This window comes from Euleptes europaea, chromosome 6 (genome assembly GCF_029931775.1).
Source record: "Euleptes europaea isolate rEulEur1 chromosome 6, rEulEur1.hap1, whole genome shotgun sequence".
Lineage (NCBI taxonomy): Eukaryota > Metazoa > Chordata > Lepidosauria > Squamata > Sphaerodactylidae > Euleptes > Euleptes europaea.
Window position 1 is genome coordinate 3781325 of NC_079317.1, and position 15523 is coordinate 3796847.

The 15523-nt window shown below is 47.3% G+C and overlaps 1 protein-coding gene across 1 annotated transcript in view; it reads right to left on the minus strand.

Annotated features, from left to right (window-relative positions):
* NEMF (nuclear export mediator factor) overlaps positions 1-15523 on the minus strand; it is a 38302-nt gene continuing 22779 nt past the window's right edge. The window contains exons 20-33 of the mRNA XM_056852237.1: positions 13449-13506; positions 13175-13233; positions 11001-11121; positions 9320-9578; positions 7882-7924; positions 7751-7800; positions 5908-6058; positions 5117-5194; positions 4850-5029; positions 4078-4110; positions 2799-2905; positions 2658-2701; positions 1455-1534; positions 1-78 (exon numbers count right to left, since the gene is read on the minus strand). Coding sequence (XP_056708215.1) covers positions 1-78; positions 1455-1534; positions 2658-2701; positions 2799-2905; positions 4078-4110; positions 4850-5029; positions 5117-5194; positions 5908-6058; positions 7751-7800; positions 7882-7924; positions 9320-9578; positions 11001-11121; positions 13175-13233; positions 13449-13506 — 1341 coding nt within the window. The remainder of the gene's footprint in view (positions 79-1454; positions 1535-2657; positions 2702-2798; positions 2906-4077; positions 4111-4849; positions 5030-5116; positions 5195-5907; positions 6059-7750; positions 7801-7881; positions 7925-9319; positions 9579-11000; positions 11122-13174; positions 13234-13448; positions 13507-15523) is intronic.

A 15523-nucleotide genomic window follows, 5' to 3' on the forward strand; every position in this document is an offset into this window, starting at 1 on the left:
TTACTTCTTCTTTGTGTGCAGGAGATTTGGAGCAGATACCTTCACTTTGCCTGGAATATTTCTGGAGAGGTCTGTATCCTGAGCAAGAGAATAAAACATCAAGATTTATTATCATCGAAAGATCAGCCAACAACTTAATGACTAGATGAATATGGTAATGCTAAAAAACATCCAAACAATGGCTGAAGTTAACAATAACAACTCTACCTCATGGGCAGATGGAAAAAATAAAAAACAAGTCAATCGAGTGTTTAATAATAAACTATATGGACGTATTTTCAATGCTGCACATAGAATATATTCCAGTGATAATATAATATAATTAATCAATCAAACACTGGAATGTAAAAAACAAAGCCCACGTAGAAGAAGAAGAGTTGGTTTTTCTATGCCGACTTTCTCTACTCCTTAAGGGAGACGGAGACTCAAACTGGCTTACAATCACCTTCCCTTCCCCTCCCCACAACCGACACCCTGTGAGGTAGGTGGGGATGAGAGAGTGTGACTAGCCCAAGGTCACCCAGCTGGCTTCATGTGAAGGAGAGGGGAAACCATGTGCAGGAGTGGGGAATCAAACCCGGTTCTGCAGATCAGACTCCACCGCTCCAAACCACCACTCTTAACCACTACACCACGCTGGCTCTTGTAGTGACAATAAATGCTGTAGAGATAGTAAACATAGAAGAAGCCACAACGAGGTAGGCAAGGATTAATGTTCAATAGTGGAGAACAACATCACTGTAGTTACATAGAAAGGTGGGTATAATCCCAACAGTAACGTAGATCAGTAAGAAAAAGGACGGGATGCCTAGATCATTCCACTGTTTCCTATATGAATTTCATCAACCTTTTCCTGAGTTAACGCTGCAATTGTAGGGAGATATAATTAGCTACAATCTTCCCAACCAATCTTACCAATCTAGCTAGAAACTAGATTCCAAAGGAAACCTAGTGAGAGTTTCTCACAGGGAAAATTTTGCACCCACTCTCAAACTCTGTGGCTACAGGGGCTTGTGGAAAATACAAAGCCCAGCTGTGCCGCTCTCTTCACTGGCTACGTACAGTTAAAGAGTCCCAAGTATGTAGAAAAGAACTGAGATCAGTGTAAGTGTTTTTGCCCTGGATAGCGGCAGCGAGGGTGGTTCTCCATACCAGGAAATTGAGAAAGAGGGGCCAGGGGAAGACATAGCCTCCCCCACCCCCATCCCAGCTGTGCAGCCTCTTGTGCGTATACACCATTCACTTCTATAGAGCTACAATCTAGACACACTCAGGGCCTGCTTACTACCTGGAATGACACCAGCAAGATAAAAGGCAGACAGACATCAGAGTCCTTCTCCACACAGTCCCATTTCAAGAACACAGCAGAGAAGATCAGAGACACCTGCTTCTCTTGGAAAGTCTCTCGGCCACCTGCTGTTACTCCAGGCTGGCCAAAGGAAGGGGCTTCTTACCTTCACGCTGCGGAAGAGATCCTTCTCCCGTGGGGTCGCCTCCTTGGACTGCATGAAGCTATGCAAGGCGGTCTTGGCAGCTGTGAAAGACACAAGGCAAAGCCGTCAGGAGGGCAAAGGACAGAGATTCAGCATTAAGAGGAAACAGGAAGTGTCTAGGAGGGTCCGTGGCTCAGTGGCAGAGCATCTGCTTGGCATGCAGAAGGTCCCAGGTTCAATCCCGGGCATCTCCAGTTAGGGATTAGGCAAGTAGGTGATGTTTAAGACCCCTGCCTGAGACCCTGGAGATCTGCTGCTGGTCAGAGTAGTCAATACTGAGTTCGATGGACCAAGGGTCTAGTTCAGTAGAAGGCAGCTTTCTGTGTCCTTTCATTCGCTTAAAGATTAAGTTGCCCTAGAGCAGGAGTTTGAACCTGGGACCTTCTTCTTATGCAAAGCTACTGAGCTACAGCCCCCTCCCTGGCTCTGAGAAGCTACTAAATCCCAAGTCAGGCCTCTGGGCCATCCAGCTCAGTATTGTCTACTCTGACTGGCAGCAGCTCTCCAGAGTCTCAGGCCCAGAAAGATCTTTGCTGACACCTGGCACCTGCCATCCTTTCAACGAAAGATGTCAGGGACCAAACCAAAGCAGGTGCTCTTTTGCTAAGCCATGATCCCCACACAAACAAGAGCCAAACCAGACCAAAAGATGGGAGACAGCTGCTTTTTTTTTTTTTTACTGCAAATCACAGCTGCGGCTGCTCCTCCTTGACACCCCCGTGGATCATTCTCCCCTTCCCTGGGCTGTTACCTACAGCCCTAGATTTTTACTGCTTTAATAAACAAACAAACAAATAAAAGGCACCAAGGATCAGAGGTAGCTAGAAGAAGGGAGAGCAGATGACACGGCAAGCCCACCCTGCTCCACCTGGGGGTTTGCACTGCTCTGCAGACTTTTCAGCCCACTGGTGGTGGGACTGTGGCTCAGTGGTAGAGCATCTGCTTGGCATGCAGAAGGTCCCAGGTTCAATCCCCAGCATCTCCAGTTAAAGGGACTAGGCAAGTAGGTGATGTGAAAAACCTCAGCCTGAGACCCTGGAGAGCGGCTGCCGGTCTGAGTAGACAATACTGACTTTGATGGACCAAGGGTCTGATTCAGTATAAGGCAGCTTCATGTGTTCATGTGAGGGAGCAGAAGGGCTGGAGGAAGCGCTTGACCCATACCTTTCCCTTTCCGCTGGGTGCCTGGCGTCAGCTTGACTTTGTATCTGGAAAAAAAAAAACACAAGGAACAGCAGGGCGGTGAAGAGGATGCCCAGGCGCTCGGGATGATGCCACTTGGGTTCAACTTTTGCCATCACTCACTTGTAGTTTGTCATGGTAGTGTAAGGTGCGCAGAAGGGGACGGCGAAGAGGAGGATGTCTTCTGAATGGGGCTGCCCAGTCAGTGAGTCTAAGAGAGTCTCTGCTTCCTAGAGGAGCAAAGGAGAAAAAGGCAGAGGCTGGGAAGGGAAGGAACATTCACCCAGCTCTGTGCTTCTTGTCCCGCTGCCATGGCTGCTTTACCAGCCTGCTCTGATGGTGCTAACTGTCTCCTTCGTACAACTGCTATGTTGTATGACTTGATTGATTCTAAGGACCACTGGGCAAGAATGTGGGTCAGGCGATATAGAAGAAATGTCAGGAACAGAAATTAAGAGCTAGATTTGAGTCCATAGTACCTTAGAGACCAACCAGATTTTTAGGGTATGAGCTTTCATTCTTGTTGATCTCTAAGGTGCTACTGGACTCAAATCTAGCTTCTACTCATGCTTGCCAACTCCGGGTTGGGAAATTCCTGGAGATTTGGGGGTAGAGCCTGGGTAGGGTGGGATTTGGAGAGGGAAGGGACCTCAGCAGGGTGTAATGCCACAAAGTCCATCCTTCAGCCATTTTCTCCAGGGGAACTGACTCCTGTAGTCTGGAGATCTGTAGTCTGATTTTTGTCATCTGGAGAACAGTTGTAATTCCTGGAGATCTCTGTTAGTTCTATTGCAGACCAACATTGTTATGTTCTGAAATTGTTTTTCATGGAAGAAATTAAGAGAAATCTCAGCATGACGCTGCAAGCGAAGCCGGAAGGTACCATCTCTGCTGTCCTACAATCAGAGAATGTGTCTCCCCACCCCCAGCCTCCCCAGTCCACACTCCGGTGTCTGACATTTGCCTTTTGTTCTGAAAAGCCTGTCACTACTGAAGCCACCGTGCAACGGTGCTGATAAAGGCATGTGTGAACAATTCAGAGGCCTGCAATCAGTGGTGGGTGGGTGTGTATTTCTAGCCCTTAGAATTCCACAGATGCAAGGCTTATAGCTGCTGGCCGCTCAGCGTCTCAGATCTACAGACGGGGGTTCAGTGCCCCACAGATCTCCTTGGCTTCCCCCTAGCACAGACATGGAATAAATTACGCAAAGAATAATACAGAACTGCTGCTGTGCCTAATTTATACGTCGAAGAATTTCAGGGCTTTTGGGCAGTCAGTTCCCACAGTCCTGCCTGCCTGTAACTGGGGAGGACAGACAGCCACGTTAAAAAAAAGGACTGCACTGTGCTGTTGAGCTAGGATGGAGGGAGGCCTCAGGCCTGGCGGACGCGGCATATTTACCTCGCTGGCGTGCTGATCTTGGTCCTGCTCCTCCTGTATAGAAATCATACAAAACACTCAAGGAAAGAAAGGAAAGGGTGCAGAGAAGCCTGGCCCAGGGGCTGTTCCTCTCTGCCACAAGCCAACGTCTAAGAATCCAGGCCAAATGCCAGCCTGCCCCCACCCCCCAACAGCCTGAGGGAGATATCTACCCCCCTGGCTCTCCATGCCCAGCAGGGGGTCCACGCAGAGCCCTTTGCCACCCCCCATGCAGAAGCGCGAGTGGGGCAGTCTCAAACGCCCCTACTGCCTCACAGCATGGCAAACAAAATACACACATTGGAAGCTGTCACCTGCATTTGAAGGCAGGTTTCCCCACCCCTGTGATCCGAACTTCACTTCCCCACCCAGCACGGTTAAAGCCCCTTTTGCATCTGCTAGGAACCTTGGAGGGGTGCGTGGTAGAAACAGGCCCATGCATCTACCATGTTCCTCAGTCTGGCCTGGGTGAAGGCCTGCCAAGAAAGCCCTCCTCAGTGGCCCTAAGACACAGGTGCCGTGGGCCCCCTTGGGAGGACGGTGGGGCAGGGGACCCAAGTCCGTCAGGAACAAAAAGGCAAGACAAGTGAATCATTCACCCCAGTTGCCACAAGCCCCCCCTACACACACATGCAAAGCCCAAACAAATACATCCTTGTGGGGCGCCCTCTGCTGGCTCACCGGGAGGTGACTCCTGCTTGCCAAAGATGACCCAACCAGTAGCCATATTGACGAGTTGGAAGGGGTCATTTACCTTCTCATCCGGCTGTTCCTCCAGATGTTCTTCCAACATAGGGGCTCCTTCCTTGATCCTGGCCAGCTCTGCCACCCTTGGGCTTGCCCTTGGCTTCTGGGGCGGTTTCTTTGTGGCGTCGTCTTTCGCTTTCCCTTTCTTGCCTTTCTTTGGCTTCTCTTCTTTGACCGACCCAGCAGACTGGATTTTGGCAGACCAAAGGGATCAGAATCCAGGACCCCAATGCACAAATCACAAGCTCACAAACAAGAAACCAGGCCTCCTTACCCCCAGCAGTTTCATGATGAGCTCACGGTCCTCCTCGTCCTGGTCTTTGTACTTCTCCTTCATTTTTTTCAGCTTGCTCTGGAGACAAGAAGGGGCAGGGGGAGAGAAAGCTTAGCAAGAGCTGAAAAGTAGGAGCTGTAAAATCTGTGTGGCCTGGAAATGTGCGACAGGAACACAGCCGGGGCTGCTTTCAGAAGCACATTAACTGCAAACCTTTCCCCAACGCTACAACAAAGACCCGGCCCGTCCTAGTTTGTTGTGGCAAATCTCGGAAGCTAAGGAGGGTCGATGCTTGGATGGGAGACCACCAAGGAAGACTCTGCAGAAAAAGGCCATGGCAAACCATCTCTGCTTTTCACGTGCCTCAAGTTGGAGACTTGATGCTGCTCTACACACATAACCAGACCAAAATCTACCAAAATATTCCACAGCACATGAAACACCTCATGTCCCTTTGAAGGCAAGTGGAGAAACTGCAGAAAGCTGCAGGTGGGTGTTAAGAACAGTTCCTCAGTGGAACAGGCTTCCTCGGGAGGTGGTGAGCACTCCTTCCCTGGAGGTTTTTAAGAAGAGGCTAGATGGCCATCTGTCAGCAATGCTGATTCTATGACCTTAAGCAGATGATGAGAGGGAGGGCATCTTCTGGGGATGGAGTAGGGTTCACTGGGGGTGTGGAGGGGAGGTAGTTGTGAATTTCCTGCATTGTGCAGGGGGCTGGACTAGATGACCCTGGTGGTCCCTTCAAACTTTATGATTCTATTCTAAGTTGCCAGCCAGTCAGTTCTGCAAACCTTTTGTCCCCTCTTGACTGGCTGCTGGACAGCTGTGTTCTTGTTCCCACTGGGAGGGGGTGGAAGCTGAGCCACCTCTTCCTCTTCCTTCCCCTTTGGGGGGTCCGAATCACTGGCGGGGTCACTCTGCTGCTGTTTCTTCTTCATCTCTCTAAGGAAAGATAGAATTAATATGCTTTTCAGGGACTCCAAATGTGCAAGCAAATAGAAAAAAAAGTACAAGTTATGACAGAATCATAGAGAAATTAAACTGTACAATGAATGGTGGTCAGTCTGGAGCAGGGTTTCCCAACGTGGTGCCAGTGGGTGCCATGGCACCCACCAGTACTTCCCTTGGAGCCTGTCAAGCTTTTCGGAAATTGGGCAGGGTGAGCCTTGCTGTGCTCTAACCACTATACAGCACACCCTCATCCAACAGCTACAGTAATCCGATTATGCATCATGTCTTAGAACATAAGAAAGGCCCTGCTGGATCAGACCAAGGCCCATCAAGTCCAGCAGTCTGTTCACACAGTGGCCAACCAGGTGCCTCTAGGAAGCCACAAACAACTGCAGCAGCACTATCCTGCCCGTGTTCCACTGCACCCAAAATAATAGGCATGCTCCTCTGATACTAGAGAGAATAGGTAGCAGCATGACTAGTATCCATTCTAACTAATAGCCATGAATACCCCTTTCCTCCATGAATATGTCCACTCCCCTCTTAAAGCCCTCCAAGCTGGCAGTCTTCCGATGAAAGAATGGTGCTGGGCACCCAATAGGAGCACTTCTAGCATTCCCCAAACACCTGTGAGCTTGTTCCCTGGGCCCAGCTTCTGTCTGGGAGGTTGGAAGCTCCCTGCATGTAAGCAGCCTTAACCTGAATTGGACCCTTGGTCCATCAATGTCAGTCTTGTCCACTTTAACTAGCAGCAGCTCTCCAGGGTCTCAAGTGGAGGTCCTTCACGCCACCTCCTACCAGATCCTTTTAAACTGGAGCTGCTGGGGATTGAATTCAGGACTTCTACACGACAAAGCAGATGCTCTGCCTATGATCCACAGCCCCTCCCCAAACACACATGGAGCTGCCTTATACTGAATCAGACCAACCGGCCTATGAGGAGCGGTTAAAACACAGGGCTGTTTAGCTTGGAAAGAAGGCGGTTAAGGGGAGTCATGATAGAGGTCTATAAAATTATGCATTGTTTGGAGAGTGTGGACGGGGAGGAGCTTTTCTCCCTCTCCCATAATACTACAATGCGGGGCCATCTGCTGAAGCTGGAGGGTGAGAGATTCAACACAGATAAAATGAAGTATTTCTTCATACAATGCATAGTTAAATTGTGGAACTCCCTGCCCCAGGATGAGGTGATGGCTGCCAACTTGGAAGCTGTAAGAGGGGAGTGGACATGTTCATGGAGGAGAGGGCTATCCATGGCTTCTAGCAAAAATGGATACTAGTCATGATGCATACCTATTCTCTCCAGGATCAGAGGAGCATGCCTAATACATTAGGTGTTGTGGAACACAGGCAGGACGGTGCTGCTGCAGTTGTTTTGTTTGTGGGCTTCCTAGAGGCACCTGGTTGGCCACTGTGTGAACAGACTGCTGGAATTGATGGGCCTTGGTCTGATCCAGCATGGCTTTTCTTATGTTCTTACATCCATTACAGTCAGTATTGTGTACTTAGATTGGCAGTGGCTCTCCAGGGTCTTGGGCTGAGGTCTTTCACATCTTTTACTGCCTGGCCCTTTTAACTTGAGATGCTGGGGATTGAACCTCGGACTTTCTGCATGTCAAGCAGAGGCTCTGCCACTAAGCCACAACCTACTCAGTGGTGGAGTTTGCCCAAGCCCCCACTCACCTTCTCTCCTTGGCTGAGAGATGCCTTCGGCTCTGGGATTTTCCATCAGTCTGCAAAGGGAAAGAAAATTAGAGGAGCTTTTCCTCCAGTCTGGCTAGCAAGCATTGCAGTCATAGGTGCAAAGGACTTACTAAGCTCGCTGTGTCTTCTTTGGGAGCAGATTTCAGCTGGGCTCTGCAATAGAACAGAGAGGTTCAGTTTGATGCTACAGCCAGCCAAGCTGAAGTAAGAACAGGAGCTAGAGGGGAGCCCATCTGTGCCAGGAACTCAGCAGAGGCAAGTGCCAAGCACAAGCTGACGTAGCCAGGAGCTGGCCTCCCGTGTCTTCATGGAAACAACCCGTGAAGACACTTTATTTTAAGAGAGGCATGCTCTTGTTTGGCTATTGGCAGTGAACCCATGCACAGAAGGAACACGGAGTTTGCCTCATCATTCCCCTCCACTCCTTCTGACCCTCAGAAAGATCATCCCTGAGGTTGCAGGATCCACCCAGTGGAACAGCCATGTGGATTTCTCATGATGTTCTGATGGGTAAACTAGAGGACTGTGGACTGGACTCTAGCACAGTTAGGTAGACTGAGTGTGGTTCTCGAACCAGTTCCCTAAGAGTAGCTGTCAATGGCATTTCAGCTGAATGGAGGGAAATGTCCATTGGGATGCCACAGGGATCGGTTCTGGGCTCGGTACTTTTCAGTATTTTTATAAATGATCTAGATGAGGGGATGGAGGAACTACTCATTAAGTTTACAGATGACACCAAACTGGGAGAAGCAGCAAACACACCGGAGGTTGGAGTACTATTAATATCTTCATTTTCTATAGGAAAAACTGCAAGAATACTCGAGAAAGAGTTGCAAACTGCTGCACCCTATGCCGCCATAGCACGTGAGTCTTTAATTTTTGCCATTTGAGAGGTAGGTAAAATAAAAGCTGAACACAGAAAACGAATTTTGTAGTAAGCAAAGGAGAATGTATTATTTGAACATTAACACTCTCAAAGAGTCACAGTGGATAGGAATGCCAGGATGTTTGGATATTAAGCCACACTTTGTACCATTGAAAACACGGAACTTTAATTATCATATCAATGGTTGCCAAAATTGAATATATATAAACAAAAACAGTCTTGAAAATGCTATGTCTCAGAATACAAGAAGATTTCTTTCAGTTCTCCCCAAACTTCCCAATTTTTCTGACGTCCTCAGACTTTTTCATGGTATACATTTGGGAAGAGTGAAATGTTTTGTAAGACAGTACAAATGAAGAAACCCTCAGATGTTTTCATGCTGTATCTTTCGAGTGTGAAAACGTTTGTCTTAGGAAGCATTTTACTCATTCTAAAAGAGAAAATATTTCATAGGAGGGCTTTTTTTTAACACCCCTTCAAATTTTCCATAAAAAAACGGGGGGGAGGGGGATCTGCTTAGAAAAACGTGGGTGTTTCACCCCATCAATTTTTCCAGTTGTCTCCCAGATCTTTATATCTTTACTTCCCCTACTTCCAAATGCTACCCTCTTTCCTTTTCTATACCCTTCAGAGCTCTCTCCACTCCTGCCTTACGCCATTACCTTTGGGACTGCAGGTGTGAGAGTTCAATGGTTGTGTCTGGAAAGCTGATCTCCTCCTCCTCCTCCTGGTCCTTCTCCCTCAGTTCCTGAGCCTTTTCGTCCTCTTCCTCAGAGTTGGGATTCTCCTCACTGGAGGAACCCTCTGAAGCCAGGGCATCACCTGCCCAGTCCCCATCAGCCTCTGGAGGGCGCCCTTCAGTCGAGCCTTCCTCAGGCTTCTCTTTGGGCTCGCCCCTCTCGCCCTCGTCGCTGCTGGTGTCTTCATAAAAGAGTTTGCAGAGAAAATGTTTTGTGAACTGTTGCAAAAAGGGGGAGGAAAAACTCCGGTAACTGTGCTTTGGAGTTAATACTTGGAGCTTAAATTAAATACCCCATGGAATTCACAACAAAGTGAAGCGCCAGGCCAAGGGCCAGGGAAGAAAGCAGAGCACAAACTCAGGCGCGTTTGATTTTGTTGCTTTGCAGAGGTGGTTTTCCCATGCTGAAGTTTCAGCTGGAATCCTAAGCCACATTTAGGAAGTAAATTCCACCGAAAAATCAACGCCTTGCATGTGGAAAAGAGAAGTAGTGATTTTGTTGACAGTCCAGAATATTGAGAAATACATTTCTCTCAGATTTCAGAAAGTCTATTTTTAATTTTTAAAAAATTTCTGCCACATGTCAGGCTTCTCCACAACTCCTTAGCAAAAGGAGGAATTGATTCCCTTTCAGAGTCTGAAATGACTCTGCTTGTTTCCCCTTGTTTCTCCCTCTGCTTAGAACTGTCTTTCCTGATGGTGCCACCTCCCTTAGGGGGAGGGGCTGTGGCTCACTGGTGGATCAGGGGGCAAGGGCAACTGCCCTATGAGGAGCAGTTTAAACGCTTAGGGCAGTTTAGCTTAGAAAGAAGGCGGGTAAGGGGAGACATGATAGAGGTCTATAAAATTATTCATGGCGTGGAGAGAGTGGACAGGGAGGAGCTTTTCTCCCTCTCTCAATACCAGAATGCGGGATCATCTGTTGAAGCTGAAGGGTGAGAGATTCAAAATAGACAAATGGAGGTATTTCTTCACATAACACAGTTAAATTGTGGAACTCTCTGCCCCAGGATGTGGTTATGACTGCCAAATTTAAGAAGGAAATGGGGTAAGTTCATGGAGGATAAGGCTATCCATGGCTACTAGTCAAAATGAATACTACTTATGATGCATACCTATTTTCTCCAGTATCAGAGGAGCATGCCCATTATATTAGGTGCTGTGGAACACAGGCAGGATAATGCTGCTACAGTTGTCTTGTTTGTGGGCTTCCTGGAGGCAACCTGGTTGGCCACTGTGTGAACAGACTATTGGACTTGATGGGCTTTGGTCTGATCCAGCAAGGTTTTTCTGATGTTCTTATCCCTGGCATCTCCAGTAAAAAAGTACTGTCAGTAGGTGATGTGAAATACCTCTGCCTAAGACCCTGGTGAGCAGCTGCCAGTCTGAGCAGACAAGACTGACCTAGAGGGACTAATGGTCTGAGTCAATATAAGGCAACTGCATGTGAGTTGGAATAGGTTCCTTCCCTCAAAACTCACCATGAAAATGCCGGGAAATGCATGGCTCTTTGGAGGAAACTGTCTATAGCTCATGCTGTACCTGGCAGCATGTTAGCAGACACTCCTGATCAAGCCCTTAAGCCTTGTCTTTAGTAAGCATACCCAAGGGTGCGGTTTCTTCTTCTGCCAGCTCACTGGTGCTATAGGTCACAGTCTCCATGTCTTCTTCTAGCACTTTAGACTTCCGCTCACCTTTGTGTCTCCAACTACAGGAGTCATCCACCTGAAGTAGGAAACAGAAAACTTTGTTTTCGTTGGATAGAGGTCAAAACCCTAATGAACTTGGCAACAACTAATCACAGGAGGGACCAGAAAGGATGCCTGGAGAGCACACAAAATGTACTGGTCTTTTATACTGGAATTACTACCATATTTGGCATTTCTTTTTAAATCATGCATAATCAATTTCAATATTACAGAAATTACAATTGAGCAAAAAGATATCCACTTTGTAAGTCAGCTGATAGACATTCATTTCTAGCTAACAGACCACACTATTTTATGCATTACTCTATTACTTAATTTAAATATCTAATTAAAAGTTGCCAGCTTTCTTTTTCGTACCTTATGTCCCCAAAATGGTGAAGGGCAAATAATTTTACCATTCACAGAGTATCATAAACTTTTAACAGCCATTCTTGCTTACTAGGAAGTATTTGAGTCTTCCAATACCTAGAGAAAATGATTCTTGCCACTGACAATAAATTTAGCACCAGTTCCTTATGAGTAACTGGAACAACTTCAATGCAATCAAGTAAAAAAAAAAACACCTCTCGCTTCATCAAAAGAATAATGATCCAAATTTCATGAATAACTTTATGAATTATTTTCCAGAAAATCTGTGCACTGCAACACCACATATGTTACAACACTACACATATGTTGGAAGTCAGCTTATTCTACTACTAATTTTAGATAGCCCTATCTTGTCAAATCTCAGAAGCTAAGCAGGGTCAGCCCTGGTTAGTACACATGAACACATGAAGCTGCCTTATACTGAATCAGACCCTTGGTCCATCGAAGTCAGTATTGTCTATTCAGACTGGCAGTGGCTCTCCAGGGTCTCAGGAATCACCCAGGAAGTCCAGGGTATCTTCGTGGAGGCAGACAATGGCAAAACATCTCTGTTCGTCTCTTGCCTTGAAAACCTCAAGGGGTCACAGTAAGTGGGCTGCAATCTGACGGTACTTTCCATCACCAGTTGCACATAACCTCTTAGGTGTCATATACCATTGCTCAATCATTTTTAAACAATTCTCTCTTAACTGGATGTTCACTAATATTTGGTATTTTTGTATTGCATGAAAAATGCAGATATACAAGCAAGACATCTGTGATGATGAAGAGAAGCTGAACTTGGGGGGGGGAGTTTTACTGGGGTTTTCATATATCTTTGAAGTCTCTTTTGCTGAGTTTGGTAAGAAAACTCTCTAGCAACCAACTAGCCAGGCCATGCACATCTATCTCTTTTAGCACCTTTAATGTGTGTGTGTGTGTGTGTGTGTGTGTGTGTGTGTGTGTGTGTGTGTGTGTGTGTGAAGTGCCGTCAAGTTGCAGCCGACTTATGGCGACCTCTTTTTGGGGTTTTCATGGCAAGAGACAAACAGAGGTGGTTTGCTAGTGCCTTCCTCTGCATAGCAACCCTGGTATTCCTTGGTGGTCTCCCATCCAAATACTAACCAGGGCTGACCCTGCTTAGCTTCTGAGATCTGACGAGATCAGACTAGCCTGGGCCATCCAGGTCAGGGCAGCACCTTTATATACATACGCACAATCAAACTTTGTTATACTTTGGCATCTTCCCCACTCGCCTTTCGGAGCTGCGAAAGGGCATGAAAAATATCCTCCCTGTTTCAAGCAACAAGGCTAACAGCACATCACTGTACAGGTAGAAGAAGAGTTGGTTTTTATAAGCCGACTTTCTCACCATTTAAGGAAGACTCAAACCGGCTTACAATCACCTTCCCTTCCCCATCCCACAACAGATACCCTGTGAGGAAGGTGGGGCTGAGCAGTATGACTAGCCCAAGATCACCCAGCTGGCTTCGTGTGGAGGAGTGGGGAAACAAATCCAGTTCCCCAGATTAGCCTCTGCCGCTCATGTGAAGGAGTGGGGAATCAAATCCGGTTCTCTAGATCAGAGTCCACCACTCCAAACCACAGCTCTTAACCATTACACCACGCTGGCATTCAGGTAGGTGCTGACACAATTCTCTAGTACAGATTTTCCTAACGCCTCCAAAATAAATAACTGTAACAAATTGCAGGCACAATACCTTAAATAAGAAACTAAAGCCCATCATCAGATAGGAAGGTGGGAGAAAATTCTTTTTCCCTGGGAAAGAAGAGCACAGGATCAAGGCTATGCACATCCCATAATTCTGCCCAGAAAGTGTGGAGTCTGGTCCTGGGCACTGAAACCCCCCATCTTAGAATCTCTGCCTGAAATTACTCGGATTGGAATGGCCGAGAACTGCGGCTTTTCTGTCTCAGGGGACTTTGCCAGGCAGGACCCAAGGAAGGGGCCACTGAGTCCCAAGGAATCCTTACCCCTGATCATGAAGCTTCCCGTTGTCAGGTACTCTCCGGTGGGTGCGGTTTTAGACACCTGCAAGGAATTTAGCCAGAGATGGTGATTAAACAAAGAGAAAGAGAGAAATCCCCGTGAAGGGTATAGTCAATCCTGGAGGCTACCAAAAGCCCTACATCCAGCAACCAGTGGTGGGTAAACGAGAGAGGGCCTTTTCAGTGGCAGCCCCATGATTATAGAATAACCTCCCCAGAGAGGTGCGCCTGGCCCCTCACTTTCGATCTTTAAGATGCAGCTGAAGATGGTTTTATTTAGCACCGCTTCTGGTTAAGTTTACTAGCAGTCCTGAGTTGTGATTTTAAATTTTTGTTATGTTTTTAATGTGTTTTATTTTATATGTCATCTAAGTTGTTTTCTGTTGCCCAAGAAGGTCAGACCAGAACCAACGGGTTGAAATTAAATCAAAAGAGTTTCCGTCTAGACATTAGGAAGAATTTTCTAACAGTTAGAGAGGTTCCTCAGTGGAACAGGCTTCCTCGGGAGGTGGTAAGCGCTCCTTCCCTGGAGGTTTTTAAGAAGAGGTTAGATGGCCATCTGTCAGCAATGCTGATTCTGTGACCTTAGGCAGATGATGAGAGGGAGGGCATCTTGGCCATCTTCTGGTCACTAGGTGTGGAGGTTTTTAAGAAGAGGTTTTTAAGAAGAGGTTAGATGGCCATCTGTCAGCAATGCTGATTCTGTGACCTTAGGCAGATGATGAGAGGGAGGGCATCTTGGCCATCTTCTGGTCACTAGGTGTTGGGGGGAGGTAGTTGTGAATTTCCTGCATTGTGCAGGGGGTTGGACTTGATGACCCTGGTGGTCCCTTCCAACTCTATGATTCTAAGTTGCAAGCTGCCTTGAGTTCCATAAGGAAGGAAGGAAGACAGCTAATAAATATTTTAAATAAATAAGATCATAGAATTGGAAGGAATCACCAGGGTCATCTAGTCCAACCCCCTGCATAGTGCAGGAAATTCACAACTACCTCCCCCCACACACACCCAGTGACCCCTACTCCATGCCCAGAAGATGGTTACAAAACCCCTCCAGGATCTCTGGCCAATCTGGCCAGAAGGAAAATTGCTTCTTGACCCCAAAGTGGCGATCAACACTACCCTGGGCATGCAAGAAAGAGCCACAAGAGCCAAACACTAACGCAATCCTTCCTGCCCTCCCTCTCATGAACTGCCTAAGTTCACAGAATTAGCTTTGCTGACAGTGGCCATCTAGCCTCTGCTCAAAAACCTCCAGGGAAGGAGAGCCCACCAGGATGTGGCCAGGAGGACATCCTATTTCTCACAGGCATATTTCACCTGGGAGCTCTACCCAAATGACTGGAGGTACTCGTGTCCATGAACACACACGTATACCTTCCCCAGTCCCCTATGGAACATAATGGTGCAGAACATGGCAGGGTCATGCGACTTTCAAATCACAAATGCTTAGCTAACACATGTCAGTTGGATGCCTGCTAGATGCAGAGAGAAGCTTCATGCAGTATTTTCCCTATCTTTCTTAAAATCTGTGGTATGCTGCATTTTAAAGGACTACTTGCTGAGGACCACAACCATGTGAAAGGCTCTGAGGGAGCGCAGAATGGTATGCTTGTTAGCTGCAATGGTGTGTGGTTGGTAGCTGTGAGGTTGTGTAATGTTGTACTGTATAGAGTGTCATTTTGTGTAACTGCCCCTAGCATAGCGGCACCATGAGTGAAGGATATGGATCATAGGCACCCAGGATTCTGCCCTCTGACGGTGGTCACAGGATCCCCTGAGAGTAAAGGATATAACTCACAGGACCCCTGAAGTTCTTAAACTGCCCCTACAGCTGTAGGGCCCCTTGGCACAGAGTGGTAAGCTGCAATATTGCAGTCAAAAGCTCTGCTCACGACCTGATTTCGATCCCGACGGAAGTTGGTTTCAGGTAGCCAGCTCAAGGTTGACTCAGCCTTCCATCCTACCGAGGTCGGTCAAATGAGTACTCAGCTTGCTGGGGGTAAAGGGAAAATGACTGGGGAAGGCACTGGAAAACCACCCCATAAACAAAGTCTGCC